Source organism: Gadus macrocephalus, chromosome 18, assembly GCF_031168955.1.
Source record: "Gadus macrocephalus chromosome 18, ASM3116895v1".
Taxonomy (NCBI): domain Eukaryota; kingdom Metazoa; phylum Chordata; class Actinopteri; order Gadiformes; family Gadidae; genus Gadus; species Gadus macrocephalus.
Window position 1 is genome coordinate 14476884 of NC_082399.1, and position 19597 is coordinate 14496480.

Below are 19597 nucleotides of genomic sequence, written 5' to 3' on the forward strand. Positions count from 1 at the left end.
ACCCCTTTCCCCCCCCCCCCCAACTGCAAATCAAACATCATGCAGGAAGGTGAAACCTAAACGTGACCGGCCTGGCCTAATGTTGCATTATAATATAAAGAACAAACGAGAAAATGCTTTTCCCGCAGACAATGCGTTGAGTGCTGTAGTGCAAAGTGAGGTTGAATATATGTTTTTTTTTAGCAAAGCCACGTAATTTAAGACGTAAAGAAATGTTAATTTTGTTTAAATCATGTGAAGGGATTTGAACAAAGTCAAAATGGAGTAAACAATGTAAACATGCAATGTAAAATGGTTGGAAACCAATAAAGTGAAGTGTTAACCAAATAGCTAATTTGATCAAGTTTGAATACATTTGAGATAAAATACAGAATAATCTGTTCTGAAAGTGTGTGTGTGTGTGTGTGTGTGTTAGTGGTGGATTAAATGATTCGTTTCCGTGACCCAGTTCGCGTGTTTCTGTTCGCCAAGAGGAGTCGTTCGCGAATCGTTCGTTTGTTTGTTCGTTCAGTCGAGTTTGAATACATTTGAGATAAAATACAGAATAATCTGTTCTGAAAGTGTGTGTGTGTGTGTGTGTGTGTGTTAGTGGTGGATTAAATGATTCGTTTCCGTGACCCAGCTGAGAACTGTGCAATGGCGTGCATTCCATGATGCGAATTACTGCCCGGTGAATCGATTCACCGGGAACTCGACTGAACTGGGAGGAGTCGTTCGCGAATCAGCCTAGTTTCCGGTAACGGTGAATCGCATCATGGAATGCACGCCATTGCACGGTTCTCAGGTGAGTCAGTCAGACTCAGTGGAGTTAGTGCTACCGGAAACTTGTTCGTTCGTTCAGTAGAGTTTCCGGTGAATCGAATGGTGAACGAGACGAACGAGAGAAACAAACCGGTTCGGTTCGTTCGTCCTAAAGACTCGTAGCCTAGCCATATAAACGGAGTCCCCACAGACACACGCCCGAAATATAACAATCATATTTCCACATTTCAACAATTAATAATTTTTTAGAAACATTGTGTTTCTAGGTTAAATATTGACGTTGTTAGGCTCCGCGACGTCCGCAATGGTTAGCTTTTGTGATAACTACCTTGGGGCTAGAGCTGGGACATAATCACGCTCTAGCCCCAACTGAAAATATACAAAGCGGGTATGAAATTAAACTGTTAAACTGTGATTCTGAAAAAAGTATAAATGATATCGAAATTATTTTATCTTAAAATAAGTGTGATGATTTGTTAAAGGTCTGAACAAAGGTTAATGGTTAGAAATTCACCAAGTAAGGATGTATTTAAGTAGTTCAAGTGTCAGAGAATTTACACGTTGACAGTTGACTTCCATTGTAAAAAAATATGTTTTAAAAGTAGAATATCTTAAAAGTTTAAATTTATATATATATTTACATTTTTTATATATTGTACTTTTAAAACATTATTTCTCACAATGTATATGTATATGTGTATATATATATATGTATATATAAAGTGAAAAGGTGGGAAGGAGTAGCCTAGGTCCCAAAGTTTGTAGAGAATAATAAAGGAAGAAAGAGAGAAAGAAAAACAATAGGGATCCAACCTGTTGGCTTGGACCCCTAATAAAAGCTAAGAAGATAGGTGAGCGCTCACCTGATGAATGCTGGCCAAACAGAGGGTTTGTTTACCGAGCAGGAGTGCGGAGCAGGCGGCCGCTGAGCTCTGCAGCGACGCTCTCCGACACTCTGCAGGCTGCAGGCAGCATCCCGCAGACTGTCCACGTCTACAACATTCCTCCAGCCCCTCAGCCCGACCCACCGCTCCCCCTCCAGCCCGACCCACTGCTCCCCCTTCAGCCCGACCCACTGCTCCTCCGCACAGTCTGCAGCCGACTTTCCCGAGGTGCCTGCGTAGTTATCCGGCACTACCCCCCACACCATCGATGCAACTCTAAACTCCTTTAAATTTAGTAGGTTTTGTTTTAAATTTGGTTTTATATTTATATTGCAACATGTTCGCCGTGTGCGTTTTGATTTTGGTGCTCAATGCGCTGTTTTGCGTGGAGTGCAACCCAAGTCCCGTCGGAGATGTAGTCGTGGAGAGGTATTCAACGCCTGCGGCGTGTCCCAGAGAGGTGAAGAATGGAGATCATGTTCGGTATCACTACAACGTGACTCTGCTCGACGGGAAAACATTCGACTCAAGGTAAGTCAACGGGTAGAGTGCGTACCGTTAAGGCCCAGTCCTTACCGCAGCGACCCGGGTTTCGATTCCTTCCCGTGGTCCTCTGCTGCGTGTCTTCCCCTCTCTCTCTTTTATACCTTCCTGTCTTTCTTTACAATGAAGAGGATGAAACCTTAAATCTTAAAAAGGTAAGGCAACGGAACGTGCCATGCAGCATGGGCTTTTGTAATATGGTGTTTAATGATGTAGGCAATATATTAGGCCCATTCCTAGAAAGTTTACCCTAATGTTACCATATAGGATGTAATGCAAACTCATGGTAAAGCGATGTGCGAGCGATGGAAGATGGGGCTGCGATTTGATTCTATGACCTTAATTTGCCTTTAATTGCGGTATTGGAGTAACTGTAGCCCGGGGGCATGGTTTGCATATGTGGCACTCAGGACGCCACTTTTTTTCCATTTGTATTTCGAAAAAAAAAAAAAAATAGGAGGAGGTGGAACTTAGATGTTTACAGAAATGGGCTACACGGTGCTTTTTATTTATATATTCCTTCCTGCCACTTCACAGCCATCAAAAAGGAGTACCCAAGGTTGGACTGATCGGGGAAGGCCGTCTGATCGCAGGCATCGAGAAGGGGATCGTGGGCATGTGCATCAACGAGCGCAGGAAAGTCACCGTCCCTTCACACCTGGCCTATGGCGCTGCCGGTGCAGGTAACCCGGTCGCTAACGTCACTTATTCATCAGGCAGCCTTCCTTCATCCTCACATAAATTGTTGTCATTCAATAAATAAATAAATAAAAAATAAAATAAAAACGTTGACGTTTAAAGGGAAAGTGTGTAGTATTTATTTATTATTAATTTATAATTATTTATTTATAACGGCACTTATTCATCATTCTTCCTTCATCCCCATAAATTATGTTCTTATTCAATAAATACAAATATTTCAAACTTGGGTGAAGTTTAAAGGGGTAGTGTGAAGTATTTATTTATTTTATTTTATTTTCCTTTAATATACCCAGAGAGCCTTCTCAGATGAAATATGTATTTTACGGACGTTCTCTGAACTGATAAACCATGTAAAAAATTTGCAAAGACAACAATTAACAAATAAAAATGCTTTTCAGTAAAAACCGACACTGGAATTGTGTTTGATTTAGTGGCATCTAGTGGCGAGGTTGCAAATAGCAACTAACTGAACCCCCCTCCCCCCTTCCCCTCAATAATGGGGGGGGGGGGATTCATATATATATCTATAACATTCCATTTATTCTCATTTAAATTATTTAAACTTTTCTCAGATTAGCGTCTTGGATTGAACATGAACGTTTTTCCTTGTAGGTGATGTGGTACCTCCAGATGCCACCCTGGTGTTTGACCTTCATCTGTTGGACCTGTGGAACAACGCTGACATGGTGGTCACCAAAACCATCTCCACCCCCAAAGACTGCCGCCGCTCCATCATGCGCACCGACTTTGCTCGCTACCACTTCAACGGCACGCTGCTCGACGGCACGCTCTTCGACTCCAGGTGAACTCACACGCTGGCATGTATCACATACTAATTTGGTGACTTTAGCTGTTTTACATATTCTCAAAAACATAATCACTAATCAAACTGATTCAACTTTAACCTCACATTATGGGAGAAATGCCAATGTCAAGTAAAACATCTTCTCTGTGTGTCTCAGACTGTGTCGCCAGGTCTTTGGTCCCGCGTAGTGTGAAGTGTGTTTTACTTTGCGCTTGTATGAGCCCCACCTCAGCTACGCCCGCGAGCAGACCCACGACTCCCTGGTGGGCGAGGGCTGGCTGATCAAGGGCCTGGACGAGGGTCTGCTGGGCATGTGTGTGGGAGAGATCCGCACCGTGGTTATCCCTCCCTTCAAAGGCTACGGAGAGAAGGGACTGGGTAGGTTCATGAGGAGGGGCTGTGTTTGGTCATCTCCCCCAAATGTCCGTAGCGTATATTTAGGGCATTTAGCAGACGCTTTTATCATAAGCAACATACAATAAGTACATTTCTCAGAATAAGGAGAAACAATATATCACTGTCGGCACAGTAAGGATGTTCATAGAACCGAATGCCAAGCACCAACAATCGCTAGGTTAACCCATTCCCTGTATGCAACAAAGATAGCTAGGATAAGATGCTACACAATGAAGCACTATTTTAAAGTGCCAGGACGTAAAACATGCAATAAGTGCACACATTAATTTCCAGGACGAACACCATACGAAAAGTGTACGTACATTAAGTGCCAAGACGCACATCAATAAGTGCCTAGGAGGGGGGGGGGGCATACCTGCTCCTTTAGGAAATGGACCTGAATTCACTGCTTTGGAGCCAATCATTGCTGCAAAGTAAATGTTGTATTTTGTCGGAGGGTAGAGAGACAGTCAACATAGGGGAGAGAGAGGGTGGGTGATGAGGAGTAGAGTAATGTGATGAACACATTGAAATCAAATATGCAACATCGTTATTATAAGTACTAGTATATAACAGTCAGTGTTAAAGTAATTGTAATGGTATTTAGAGAATTACTTAAGCAACGAAAGAATCCATACTTAGAAGCAGTGTTGTCATGTCAATAATAAAAAACAACGTGGACGTTGGTGTTACCAGGCCAGGAGGTGCCGTCCCAGGCCACCCTGATCTACAGCATCCTGCTGGTGGACATCCACAACGCCAAGGACAACATCACGGTGGAGAACCAGGTGGTTCCTGAGTCCTGCACGCGCAAGTCGGTGGTCGGAGACTACATGCGCTACCACTACAACGGAACCTTCCTGAACGGGGTCACCTTCGACACCAGGTACACTGTCAACATGGCTTTAGATGCACCACCATGAAGCCAGGTACACTGTCAACATGGCTTTAGATGCACCACCATGAAGCCAGGTACACTGGTCGTCATGGCTTTAGATGCACCACCATGAAGCCAGGTACACTGGTCGTCATGGCTTTAGATGCACCACCATGAAGCCAGGTACACTGTCAACATGGCTTTAGATGCACCACCATGAAGCCAGGTACACTGTCAACATGGCTTTAGATGCACCACCATGAAGCCAGGTACACTGGTCGTCATGGCTTTAGATGCACCACCATGAAGCCAGGTACACTGTCAACATGGCTTTAGATGCACCACCATGAAGCCAGGTACACTGTCAACATGGCTTTAGATGCACCACCATGAAGCCAGGTACACTGTCAACATGGCTTTAGATGCACCACCATGAAGCCAGGTACACTGTCAACATGGCTTTAGATGCACCACCATGAAGCCAGGTACACTGTCAACATGGCTTTAGATGCACCACCATGAAGCCAGGTACACTGTCAACATGGCTTTAGATGCACCACCATGAAGCCAGGTACACTGGTCGTCATGGCTTTAGATGCACCACCATGAAGCCAGGTACACTGGTCGTCATGGCTTTAAACATACCACTGTGATATTAACATGTATAGGCTAGCGGTCTTTCTCTAGGTCACCTTAACCCTGAGTATCATTATCCCTAACCCCTCTGCTCCCAACCTCTTCATACTTTATGAAATGCATGGAAATACATCACTTCTAAATAAAGAAGTGACTTAGAATGAACACCTCAGCCAAATGTTCTCTACATCCTGCCAGCAATCAATAAAGCAAAAGCCCTGACGAAATAAAAGAACATGTACGTATTCTGTAGATGTTGCAGGCTTGTAATAAGCCTGTCCAATCATTTGGCCCGACTTGAATGAATGGATGTCATCCCTGTCTATCCCACGGAGCAGCCAGGCTGCCAGCTGTCACGTGTTAAGGGAGGGGCTTTGGAGGAGGCCCGAAAGGAGGGGGGGAGTTTTTTAGTCGGATATTCAAAATGGATCTCTCTCAGCCTGGTTCCTAAAAATAACGTACTCTATCTTTAAGAAGTTGGTTTGTTTCCTTTTGGATTTAGTTACTTTTATAAATGGGGTATTATTATTATTCTGGTTCTTTAACCTCCATGGCAGTTATGTTCCTTGTTATTCTGTGAGAAATGTTGAAGTACAAAATCCAAGTCATTGATAGTAAAGCCCTAATAAATTAGGTTTATATAGCGCTTTTCAACGACTCAAAGACGCTTTACAATGAGTGGTTGTAAAACAGACAACAGGCAGACAGCACAAGCACCCAGGAGTGGATGGGGGAAGGGGGGGTTAAGAGAAGGCAGTAGAGAATAGACGGGTCTTGAGACGGGATTTGTAAACCGGAAGGGTCTCTGATGTCTCGGGGGAGGGTATCCGGAAGGTGGTGAGGCCGCCTGAGGTGGATCTGAGGGACAGCCCAATGGGGGTAGGGAGAGAGGAGGTCAGTGAGGTACGGGGGAGCCAGTTAATTAGTTTATTCGTTGGGAAACCGGAAGTCAGTGGAGGTCCTTAGGGACAGGGGTGCCAGGGTTTGGGTGTGAGTCGCATTCTGGACCAGTTGGGAGTTTATTGACGAGGTTGGCACTGAGGCCGGCATAGAGGAGTGAGTTGTAGTCCAGACGGGAGGGTGTGAAGGCGTGGATCAGTGTCTCAGCCGCAGAGCGTGTGAGGGAGGGCCTGAGGTGGTAGAGAGCAGTTTAACGACTTATTGGACATGAGGTTCGAGGGAGTGGGCTGGATCCAGGATCACACAGAGGTTGCGTGCCTGGGAGGAAGGGAAAACAGTAGTGCTGCCAGTGGTGAGAGGGGGGGTTGTTGATTCCTCTGATGGTGGACTCGGAGGCATTGAGGAGCAGTTCAGTTTTGTCACTGTTGATTTTGAGGAAATTGAGCTGCATCCAGGTTTTTGTATTGCATGTGCAAATCTGATCCTTAAACCAAAACGGGGCAGTCAACAGACAGTTTTCCTTTGATTTAGCTTCTCATTTTTGTCCCTCTTGCTTATCACTGTTAAACTGTGTGCAGCTACCAGAGGAACACCACCTACAACACCTACATCGGCATGGGCTACGTCATCACCGGTATGGACCAGGGGCTCCTCGACGTGTGTGTGGGCGAGACCAGGAGGGTCATCATCCCGCCACACCTCGCCTACGGCGAACAAGGAGCCGGTGAGTCCTGCACAGAAGACCATCCAAGCACTGTCTTTGACCTCTTTAGCCCTAAAGCAGAGGTCTTCAACAGGGGGTCCGCAGAGGTACTGCAGGGGGGCCGCGAAAGTTTTGGTGGATGAGACTTTTTTTATATTCCCCCCCGCAATTGTTTCCACAAATTGAAATGTCTTTAAATACACATTAACATGAATCCAACACACTAGCCACGTTTACATGGACACTTTTGTTCCGATGGAGAGAGCTTTTCTCTGCCTGCTCCTTCAATTAAGAAGAAGGATAGTTTAATATGAAACACAATTTTATGCAATATATAAATAGGGGGTCCCCGGTCCATCTCTCCGTCAGTTTGGGGGTCCTTGGCCTGGAAAACGTTGAAGACCCCTGCCCTAAAGCATGGGTACCTCTATAATCGACTATTAGCAAAAGCATTTCTAATCTTTAGGGCCTTTTGCTTAGCATTGTTAGCGCTAGTATTGTTATTTTTTAGCTGTAGCTATGTCGGCTTTGGTGTTCTTTGCCTTTAGCCTTACCATTCTTAGCTTGAGTTATCGTGGCCTTTTTTTCCTTTAGCATTCTTGGCTTTAGCAGTCTACGCTTTAGGGTTTCAAGCCTGCGCCTTCTTAGTCAAGGCGTTCATCTGTATATTCGCATTAACTTCGTCATCTTCAACGATGACTGCCACATCATCACACTGATGCCACCATTGCCCTAATGTCCGGCTGTTGTAATATAAATGCTTGCTCTCGTGGTGGTCGGGGGTTCTCTCCAGGCAAGGACATCCCTGGCTCTGCCGTGCTGGTCTTTGACGTGGACATCATCGACTTCCACAACCCCAAGGACAACATCACCGTGGAGATCATCTCCAAGCCAGAGATCTGCAACGAGACCAGCGACGCCAACGACCTCATCCACTACCACTACAACTGCTCCCTCATGGACGGCACCCTGCTGTTCGCCTCGTAAGTCCCCGCACCGCGCTCGGCACGCCCCACAACCCTGTCCCCACCGGTTTAAATACAGTTTAAATTCAGTGTTTAGCTGTGAAGCCCAAAGCCTACAGCCGTTTCGGGACAGGAAGCAAAGTCAAACTGTTTTAGACAAAGTATTGTGTAGTGTAGCAAAGGTTTACAGAGTCATTGCGATTTTAATTATGCGTCCTATTCATCTTTTTTCTTTATTTATTGTTCCTTTATTGAACAAGGTGAAGTCCCATTGAGATATTGAAATCTCTTTTACAACGGAGTCCTGGCAACTTAGTCGTACCTGTATTACAAAACACAGCATCTTCTCTTAAAGTATTCGTCAAAACAATTCTGAAGTATAGATAAAGGGCAGCAAGCCAAAGAGGGCGAATTGACTCTCAGTTCAATCCCCAATGTCCACAACCTACCTTGGTTCGGCATCCATGAGCAAGACGCACCCAAGCCCTACCTGCTCCCTAATGACCGCTATGGGTATTCACTGGAGACACATCTCCTAAGTAACTGGGCTCTCCATGCCAATATGAGGGGATCTAAAGCTTATTTTCTTCCCTCGTCCAACAGAGGGAACTACGAGAACCACCAGGAGGCGCTGCTGGGAGCCGACAAGGTGATCGACGGCCTGGACCAGGGCCTGAGGGGCATGTGTGTCGGGGAGAAGAGGGTGGTCACCGTACCCCCCCACCTGGGACATGGAGAGAAAGGAGGTGAGGCCAACCTTCCTGAACTGCAGTTCCTGACTTAACGGGTGCAAATTGCAGTAACGCTTTCTGGTTACCAAAATAAACCATGTTTTGACTGTTAACTGTTATGAAATGTAACCAGAACATGTTCTGATCTGTTTCTGTCTCTCTCTGTCTGTTTCTGTCTCTCCCTGTCTCTCTGTCTGTCTCTCCGTCTCTCTCTGTCTCTGTCTCTCTCTGTCTCTCTCTCTGTCTCTCTCTGTCTGTCTCTCTCTCTGTCTCTCTCTCTCTCTCAGCCACCGGAGTGCCGGGCAGCGCGGTGTTGGTGTTTGAGCTGGAGCTGATAGACCTGGCGAAGGGTGTCCCCCCCGGATACCTGTTCGTCTGGCTGGGAGAAAGCCCCCAGGAGCTGTTTGACTCCCTGGACATGAACAAGAACAAGGAGGTGCCTGAGGAGGAGGTGAGTGGCTCCGTCCCTGTCTGAGGATAGCGTTGTGTTTTCCTCGAGCGGGGAAGACTAAGAGGGTTCTCGGCGTAGTGAAGGTTCAACTCAATGTTTTTGACTCAGCCATCTGGATCTGATCGTTGCTATAACCGCAGGTAAACATTTGTCCATATGAAGTAATGACAGTTCACCTGTCTTGAGATGACGCACAAGTTACCATGGACCAGTTAGCGAATATGTAGATACAAGGACAAGCCATTTAGTGGAGATCGTTAACCAGAGGTAGTCTAATTTAGGATGGTCAGCTCCAGTGGGAATTGAACCGTAAACCCTGGCAGTGTTGATGTTGCGCTCAACAAGTTCAGGACTTATTCCAGACATTCAGGGACAAATCACATCACTCACATGTTCCTGGGAATGCATGCGGTTATCGGAAAACAAGGAAGCCCCCTTTTCATGTGGTCCTTATGGTTTTCTATTTCAGTTCGGAGAGTTCATCAAGCTGCAGGTGGCAGAGGGCAAAGGTCGCATGAAGCCCGGCATGGACCCAGAGGAGATCATCGCCGACATGTTCAAGAACCAGGACAGGAACCACGACGGGCTGATCACCCCCGACGAGCTGAAGCTGAAGGTGGAGGAGGACCAGGAGCGAGAGGCCGCCCAACACACCGAGCTGTGATGCGTGGAAACAGACAACAAACATACCAACAAGTGTAACAAGAAGACCGGAAAGAACAAACAGAAGAAAGGTCGGAAAGAACAATCAAACAGAAGATGTATCAGAAAGAACAATCAAACAGAAGATATATCAGAAAGAACAAGCAAACAGAAGATATATCAGAAAGAACAAGCATACAGAAGTAAGATCGCAAAGAACAAGCAAACAGAAGAAAGATCGGAAAGAACAAGCAAACAGAAGTAAGATCGCAAAGAACAAGCAAAAGGAAGAAAGATCGCAAAGAAAAAGCAAACAAAAGAAATATCAGAAAGAACAAACGGACGGACAATGAAATGTGCGCATCCTCTCTCAGGGACAAAGCCAAACACCTTTGAAACATTTTATGACTGACTTTAACTTCAAGGTTCTTTTTTTCCATTTAGCATCATTAAAGCAACACATTTGAAAGTTTTGTTTGTAATAACGAGAGAAAATATTGAAAGTAATTATTTTGGAAACTTTTTTTTATTTCTGTGTTGTGTGATTGGTTGTGTTTGAAACAGAGTTTTAAGTAAGTGCATTGACTTAAATTAATCTACCGAACAAGCCCCTATTGTTATCGTCCGTGACGTTTGTAATGTTAAAATGTTTTTAAGAAAAATGGCGTCTCTTTTTTATTGTAATTTATGATCGATATTATCCACTGTCCGATAACTGCTCACATTACGCCAGTATCTTTGAAGATATCGAATTACGTTACGTTTTGTCCACAGGCAACATTATGATTATTGAGAGGTAAGAGTGACTTAATGCTTCCCATAACATCCCAGCTCACACAAGATTGGATTTAAACTTTTTCTTTATCATAGAAGCTTCTAATGGAAAATACAGATAAGCAATACTTTCATATTACGGATCCCAAATTATACTACAAGCAGAATTGTAAAATAATATATCCCTAGAAATTAGTAATTTATTTGACGGTTGAAAGATGAAAATAGGCCTACATTACCATTTTAATTTTGTTGCAAGTCTTAGTATTTTGAATCAACACACTACTCACACCCTAGTCAGCTGAATGTTAAAAAATAAAAATGTCAAACTCTCAATCGTATTCAACACACAGGCACAAAAGTTCCTTTACCATTTTAATCCTTGCCCTGTGTAATGCCCTCCTGGACTACTGTAATCCAGGAGAGGGCATTAACTTGCAAGTATACAATGTCAATTTAAACAATGAACATTTTTGAGTAGCTGCCATGTTGTATAACTGCATTGGGTGCAGTATACACTGTAAACAGGCTGCTGGCACTAACCTTCTCAGGTAGAGGTAGCATTGAGTAACACCTTGCATGGTCAAACATGCAATAATTTAAAATTCTCTTCCACCCAAGATAAAAAGCACCAATCACTTTGGTTACTATCATACATTGAAATCATGCACTTAAAATAAAACCCATTTACCACAAAGCAGACCTTTTTTCAACAAAAGTGATAAGAGACCTTGTGCAGACTACAAATATTTGGAAAAATATTTACAAAATAAAAGCTTATTCATATTTATGGAGGGTGTTGCACAAAAAGTATCGGCATCCACACAAACCTTGTGTTAAAAATAAAAGTTCTGTTGTCACTAGATAGAATCTGAGACAGCTGTCGGTCACCTGAGATGCACATTACTAACCAGACGTACAGTACACATGTGAACACTCCCAATAGTCACCATGATCTGGTCTGAGGTACCTGGCGAGAGGCCACGCTGACTTGACGTGTGTTTACAGCATTAATATTGTCCATCCATCAGCAAGTGAAGTGAAACAGCTCCATGTGTCATGTGACTAGTGTGTCTTGCACTGTAAACAGGTAGTTGTATTTCCTACATGTTGCATGGTCACTTGGCATCTTTCCCAGAGGTGATGAACTTCAGCACAGCGTTGGGTACCTCCATCGTCTCGTCCTTAACCAGAACAATGTCGAAAGCCTCCACGTACGACTCTGTCCTCTCCTCGACCTAAACAAAACCCAACAAACACATGGTTTGAACCTAATGCTGAGCCATTGTGGAGGAAGCAACCTAGGGAAGGGGCTCATCAACAATGCAGCAAATGATGGATCACATAGTTTGGTCTTTTTTGAGAGAAAAACAGAAAAAATGGTTTAATCCAAAATTGTCAGTTTGTTTGAAAATAATCAAGGGCCAGATCGCCAGCTCTACAGACATTGACACCAGACACCAGGTTCAACACACACACACACACGTTATGCACTTGAAAGCTCATTTGTTTGTGTTTGCATAGTCTACTTTAAACACAGACTAGTTTAAAGTAGGCAGTTTGAGTCAGGGTTAGGCGTCCAAATCTTTGTTGAACTATCATTTCTATAATGGTTTCACATTGCATTTAGAAAGCTAGGGCCCAGTAAGAGGCCTTCCTGCTGCAGATCAGAAAGCCCACACAGGGTGTCACGGCACAAGTAAAACTGTACCAGCACAAACAATACAAATACACAAAAACCACACGCCAATATAATAGTGTGGGTTCTTCTCCCTGGGCCAGACCTGGTCGTTGAGGAAGCCCACGGTGAGCAGGTTGTGGGGCCGGGCCACCCCGTCGGCCATGGCCAGGTCCCCGAGGGAGTCCCCCAGCAGCAGCACGTTGGGCCGCTCCCGGAGCTCCGGGAGGGGGGCGGCGAGCAGCAGAGCCCCCTCACGCTTGTTGAAGGTGTGGATCAGGGGACCTTTGAAGCCCCGCAGAACGCCCTGAGCCCCCGGGGACAGAGATGGTGCGTCTTAGGAGGTGCATCAACAAAAGGTGCAGAACTAGTGTCGTATATTGGAGAGTTGACAGAGAGGGAGGGAATGGACATGGAGCACTTCAGAGTTCACCCAGACTCTACACCCCTCCGACACACTTAGTGTATGTTGTGCGCCCCGACACTTGAAAATAGTACTTATTAAATTAGTACGTCGTGTAGCATCTTATCCTAGCTATCTTTGTTGTATACAGGAATGGGTTATCCAGCGATTGTTTGTGCTTGGCACCTGGTTCTATGAACAATCATCCTTACTGTATCGACACCAATATATTGTTTCTCTTCTTCTGACAAATGTACTTGTTGCAAGTCGCTTTGGATGAAGCGTCTGCTAAATGCCCTAAATGTGAGTGCATACAATAAGTACTTTCTGACAAATGTACCTATTGTAAATTGCTTGTTTTGTTTAGAAGATTTTCTTAATGTTCAATTGACCAGTTCACACTTACCAACTCCCTAAAGAAATACTTTGAATGTTTAAGATATTTGATCTAAAGCAACCCCAGAGCCCGGAGAACACAGTGGAGGGTGGGGCATTTTGCTTACGGATGCCGACATTTTAGGCTTTGTGAACATTTTGGGATTGAACCCAGTGCCTTCCTGCTAGTCCAACACCTTCGCCCACCACGACACAATACGAATCCTCCCCGGCTCTTGCACGTGAAAATACTGTACAACCCACGCACCGTGGGTCAATTTAACACATCAAACATATACAATAATGCGCATTCCAAATAATTCACAAGGGGGGGTTCTGCCCCAAATAAAAACCACACATGCGGGCCGGAAGGGGAGGTGGCCTTCGTCTCACGTTGGCGTCAAAGTCCATGCAGTTGGAGATGACGTGGACGTTGGGGTGGAACACCTGGCTCTGACGGACCACCTCCTCCAAGATGTCCCCCACTCCCGCCGAGAAGATGAGCAGAGGGACCTGGAGCTCAGCCAGGCGGTCGAAGAACACCTCGTAGCCCTCCCTGGAGACACACACACGCGCACACACACACACACACACACACACACACACACACACACACACACACACACACACACACACACGCACACACACCACCTGTCACTTTCTTAACTTTGATGTTGACATTTAATCTCCTTTTTAGGGGATGAAGGAAGTTTATCATATGATCCTTGTTTTGCTTCATAGATGATGAACTGAAGGGAACTGTTAAACTGTATGTCCATGCGTGTGCATGTGTGTCAAGTACCTGAGAATAACACCAGACTCCTGGACTGCCTGGGCCAGCATGTCTCTCTGGATCTTCTGCTGGATCAACAGGTGATGGACCTTTGTCCACCTGGAGCGAGGAAGAGGAGGACATCGTTCACATTTCTGACAGGTACATCTATGTAGTGTGATGAGGGTTTACCCATGGATTTTGACCAGCAGCCCAGCTGAGGTGTGTTTTAGGTGCAAGCATGCACAATGTTGATGTGCACGGTACTGATTTGCGTGTGCACAGTACTGATGTACACGTGCATGGTACTGATGTACACGTGCACGGTATTCAGCTGTTTTCAGTCTGCGATTTGTAGCCATCCAATGTGGGTTTCATAATACTGTTTATCTGTGATGAACAATCACATATGTAGCCTGCTGTCTATTATAAAGTCACTTGTTGGGTTTCTACCATATACTGCTATTAGGGGTGGTTCCCAAAATTCAATATATAACTTTATTTTAAGGATTTCTTTGCGTATTCCTTTTTGACTGAAATCTGGGAGGCAAATTAACGATAAATACACGCCGCAAACCATGAGTAACAAACCCAACATTTCAAAGACAGCGATATATTGTTGTTCCCTTTCTTCTGACAAATGTAATTATTGTAAGTCGCTTTGGATAAAAGCATCTGATAAATGCCCTAAATGTAAATGCAAATGTTCAAACCCTAATTACTAACTTATTTATGCTTCCTAAATTTAGTCAAAAGCCATTCAAGAGCCACCATGCAACCATCAGTATCATGATGCGTTTGTTATTCTTCTTAAGCAGAACACCACTTAAGTATTTTTCTACAGTATTTCTACAGTAAGGCAATAATCCCTATCTAACATGGTGCAGTAGGGGGCTATGATGGTAATAGCCCCCTACTTTTACATGTTATTACTTGGTAATAACATGTAAAAGCCTGTCATTTCAAACACTTTCAAACGCATTGAGGATCAATGGATACTGGTTCTGATTTCCTACCATTCCACCATCAGGGGTATTTTTTGCTCCGAGGTCAAGCTGGGGTCGATCTCTATGGGGTAGTAGATCTTCAACAGCTTCCTCATCTGGACGCAGGGGGGTAAACACAACATTAGAAACGTGCTAGTAGAAGTATATGACACTGCTATTGCAGCAGCTTTAAAAATCACTGTGGGCCCTCACAATGAAAATATATACTATGATATTTAATGAGAGAAATAAAGTCTTGCAGGTCAAGGTTTAGGCTGCTGTATGTGACAAACTTGCAGATAACAGATCATAATCCATGTTCAAGAGAAAACTGAATACTGAGAATACTGAGAATACTGCATTTGTCATTTTAACTGGTGGTCTTTCAGTTATGTGTGAAGCAAGAAATTAATATGAAGAGCTTTTTGATGCTCCACCTCTTTCCGTAGGTTTTAAAGCTGTAGATTATTCATTTTATTTTTGGTTGTTTTACTTCTTATTTGGTGGTCACGCAAGAACACCAAAGCCTGGCTGTCTCAGATAAAGTTTCTATCTTCTTCATTTTTGTCATAAGCATAGATTGGTATGATCTATAATCAACAAATGTATTCAACTTTGAGGTCCAGATGTTTGTGGTTATCTATGTTTCTGTGGAAAAAAAGGAATATCAGTGGTTGTCTGATAATATGTGTCACGTGACATGTCAACCCTTTGTTCTCATCAGAGAAGATAAGGTTGTCCTTAACACACACAGTATCACACTGCCTTAATATTTGCATGATGATGTCATGATGTCATTTTCCATCACATTGGTTTCTGATAGTTACTTATTTAAATGATAGTACTGCATGCATAGGCCTCACAAATAGTGCTTACATTGCAGGCACAGTCTTCATCGATGAGTAGTCTGTGGTCCAGGATATCTGGGAGGTACACAGAGACATCACAGGGTTTCTACAGGTTTCAAGAAGTTCAATGCAAGACTTTTAAGACCGTTATGAATGCAATTTTGAACCTATTTCACCTCCATACTTAAAAACGTATATAATACATTTAATTTAGAGGCGCCTTTCAAAACACCCAAGGTCAATGTATATGGTATATGAAGGATATGAATGAAAATCACTGTCCCAGAATTACTTGCAAAGTAAATAAATGCATTCACAATCTAAAGAACATGATTACACAGAACTGTGTACGCAACAGTTGTAAGAGTATAATATGCGATACTTGTAGACGACATTAAATGTCTGTGGTTAGGGTTAGGGTTAATTTAACTGTTATAGTCGGCCGCTCTATGTCTGGACAGTCAGATAAAGCGTAAAAAGTTTACAGCCCAAATGTTCCATCAATAGTAATGTGGCTTATTATAATTACACAAACTAGGTGTTTTAAGGTCGTCTTGGTGGTGTAACACCCCCTGCAGGGGCCCTAAACATTATACTTTTGTATAAAAGAGCGTGATCGAATCATGCTCGTGATAAAAATAAATAAATAATAATAATTAATAATCAATTATCTCCCTGTGGTCTACTCACTGTGGGTGGTGGGCACTCTCTTCCCGTGGTGGGCGAACCTGCTGAGGGTCATGTCAAAGTCTGAGATCACCTGAAGGGCACAGGGGTCATCACAGGTCAACACTGGTTCAAAATGACATCACAGCTTGTAACGTGCGATGGTGCAGGTCAAGGTTATTATTAGCTCCGGTTAGCATAAAGTAGAAGGTAGTCAACAAGTAGGAGTAACCACCGGTACTTATATTATATAACTGGGACCATATTACGCCAGGTCACCGCGGTAAATTTCACGGCTATTTCAAATTTCAAAACAAATACACACACTATTAGATACATAGGTCCAAGATCCCTACCTACACGACTTGTTACAAACTAAAAAAATATATATAAGAAGGGAGACTAAACTGAAGACGGCAGTTACTCGTAGCAAGGCGGAGGAGCACGCGCACTTCTTTAGACTCAACGTTATCTTGCATAACAAACAATTAGGGTGAGTACATCAACGTTCCAGTACAGTACTGGTTTCAATAAGATTCTGGTTGAACCCACAAACGACAAAAATATCTTGTCTGTCAGCTTGTCCACCTTCAATACAATACCGTGCATACATTAACAGTCCGGCAACAGTAAAGGGAATACTGGGATTGGTGGTTTAACGGTTTACTGAAAGCACACGCACGCCTGTGTACCTGGAGGGTCCCTGGTCCGGCATGTTGCATGGCTCGCAAGGTGTTCTCCACCTTGTTCCTCTGCCTCATCAGCACGGAGACCTTGGACAACTCTGGCAACTGTAAAGACAGGGCAGGGTGGTGAGGTGGTTAGGGGGTTGAGCCTCCCAGCCCAAGGTTATTGGGTATAGCTACTGGCTCTCCCACAACAAGAGGGACCTGGCTTAAACCAGACTAAACCTTACTGTTGGGGTTAGGAATATGTATAGAACGGGGAAGAGTTCAAACATGTGGACTTCAATTATTAAAGTGCTTTTAAACGCCAATGTTTTTTTTTCCCACACACAAATAATATACAAATTTTGCTAATTGTTGAAAAACTGATATAGTATAGTATAAAGCAGGCAAAGGGAAAAGAGGAAGATTATAGTTTAAACCAAACCAATACTACTCGCTGAACATCTATGTTAGCTAGTTATAAACATGATGCCCTCTACTTAAACATAGTGTCAGTAGAATAGATTGGAAATTATAAAGACAGAATGGGAATAAAACCCACCTCAGTCCTGGTGGTCCACTGATACCAGATTGCCAGGGCGGTCCGCACTGGGATGTTTATCCATGGGACGGGATATGTCTGGGGAGAGGAGTCGACCAAAATACAAGAGAAAGACAGATATTGATGAAAACCTGGTTTGATGCTTTGAGGAATCGTCGTTTTGGCTAGGTATACCTCGTGGTTTATTCAGGGACACAAGGTAAGCTTGCACTCTGGAGTTGGTTCATGAAGTTTATATTGGAGGTAGGCGAAGCCACCCTACAGGTTTTCATTTACCAGGTGAACCTTCGCTTTGTCTTGGCTTTGTGGCAAAGAGGCCATGTTTCTAGTGTTTAACTTATCTACAAACTCATAAAACCTTAGTGCTATATGGTGTTTACTATCTGGAGAAGAAAACATTCATAACTGTTGTTAGCTTGAAACATGCCATCAGAAAGAAGCATAGACTAAAATACCGGTAATTGACATCAATATCTTGGATGAGCTCAGAATTCATTAATCATTGGTTAGTCCACTTTTACACAACCTGGTACAACAGTACAACTGTACTGACAGCGATAAATTGTTTAACTTCTTATGACAAATGTACTTATTGTAAGTCGCTTTGGGTAAAAGCGTCTGTTAAATGCCCTAAATGTAAATGTAAGTACAATAACAACTGGTAGGGAATCCCCGAGTGTCTTCAGCTCGTTTTAACTACATGGTAGTCTGGTGGCTAGCTAAATAACTTACCATTTTGAAAGTGTTAGGAGTCAGATACGTATTTGTAGACTTCCGGTGAAAACGACCAGGATAATGCCGAGCATATGAGGCGATTTCCAAAATGACATTTGTCCTACTTGTCGCATTACAATGCTATAGTGAAAGCTGTTTGTTGACAAACGCAAATCCATACAGCTGGACTAGCAGATCTCGTCATTACATCTCGCGAGAATTCATATATTTGGAAATCCATTGAGATGGGACGGGGGTGACATAGGGTCTAACCCGTTGTAACATCTCACAGATATATATAACGGCTATATACATTATAACTAGTTTATAACGTTATATTGTAGAGAGTAGTTTATAACGTTACAAACTAGACGTATAAAATAGACGTTATAAACTAGAGTCTAGTTTATAACGTTCAGTGGGTTTGACGCTCTGAGTTAAAGATGCCAGATTTTTTGTGCTTCGTATGGATGCTCCAACGAAAGGAATCAATTGATATCATTGATGGTATCCAGATTCCATAAACCAAGCCAGCATCTTGTTGCCAAAGTCCACACACTTCAGCTCCAGTGAGATAGTACAAGAAATACGTTTTGCAAGGTGGTTCTGCTCTAGGGTGATTAACCATTCATGTCATGGTGTTGCCGTTGGGTGCCCAATAAAACAATGTTCACATGAGAGGAAGTTTAGGTTTATATTTTTGCTGCAATTCGCAGAGAAAATGTATGTATGTTCCAATGACTTATGAAAACACGTCTGATGTATGTCAGAAACCAACCCGCTGAAGATTGCTTAAAAATAAAGAAATCGTCAGCCCATTTTGACTGGGAAAAGTCCTCTATCTAGTCAGTTGTTATATATCTATGGACAGTATATGGTGGTCGTCGTCGTCGTCGTCCCCCGCCCATCCACGTCCCCTCAATCGGAAAGAAAATAATTAATTTTCTTCCCCATAGCTCTTCACTATTATGTAAGCATGGTGTCTGTCAGTTCATAAGTTGGGAGTTTTTTCTGTAGATGGTATGTTTCTTGTGACTTAAACGTCCCTATTAACACACATAGCAACCAATCAACATGCATTTAAGAATGATGTTTTTCCAATTATGACGTCACAATTTGTTCCTAAGCAATATCTTGTTTGCAGAGAACATATA

At 43.4% G+C, this 19597-nt stretch overlaps 2 protein-coding genes across 2 annotated transcripts; one reads left to right on the forward strand and one right to left on the reverse strand.

Moving 5' to 3' along the window:
- Nucleotides 1–1793: 1793 nt before the first annotated feature.
- Nucleotides 1794–10659, forward strand: fkbp10b (FKBP prolyl isomerase 10b). The gene is made up of 10 exons (XM_060036202.1): nucleotides 1794–2177; nucleotides 2727–2872; nucleotides 3504–3693; nucleotides 3929–4074; nucleotides 4789–4978; nucleotides 7084–7229; nucleotides 8002–8191; nucleotides 8777–8919; nucleotides 9192–9355; nucleotides 9825–10659. Exons 1-10 carry the CDS (start codon nucleotides 1984–1986, stop codon nucleotides 10017–10019), a joined length of 1704 nt encoding a protein of 567 aa, XP_059892185.1. The 5' UTR covers nucleotides 1794–1983; the 3' UTR covers nucleotides 10020–10659.
- LOC132446098 (cytosolic 5'-nucleotidase 3-like) lies at nucleotides 10070–18664 on the reverse strand. The gene is made up of 10 exons (XM_060036203.1): nucleotides 18462–18664; nucleotides 17730–17807; nucleotides 17192–17290; nucleotides 16524–16593; nucleotides 15862–15908; nucleotides 15016–15101; nucleotides 14030–14119; nucleotides 13621–13783; nucleotides 12556–12756; nucleotides 10070–12009 (listed from the first exon to the last, which is right to left on the reverse strand). Exons 1-10 carry the CDS (start codon nucleotides 18462–18464, stop codon nucleotides 11890–11892), a joined length of 957 nt encoding a protein of 318 aa, XP_059892186.1. The 5' UTR covers nucleotides 18465–18664; the 3' UTR covers nucleotides 10070–11889.
- Nucleotides 18665–19597: the final 933 nt, after the last annotated feature.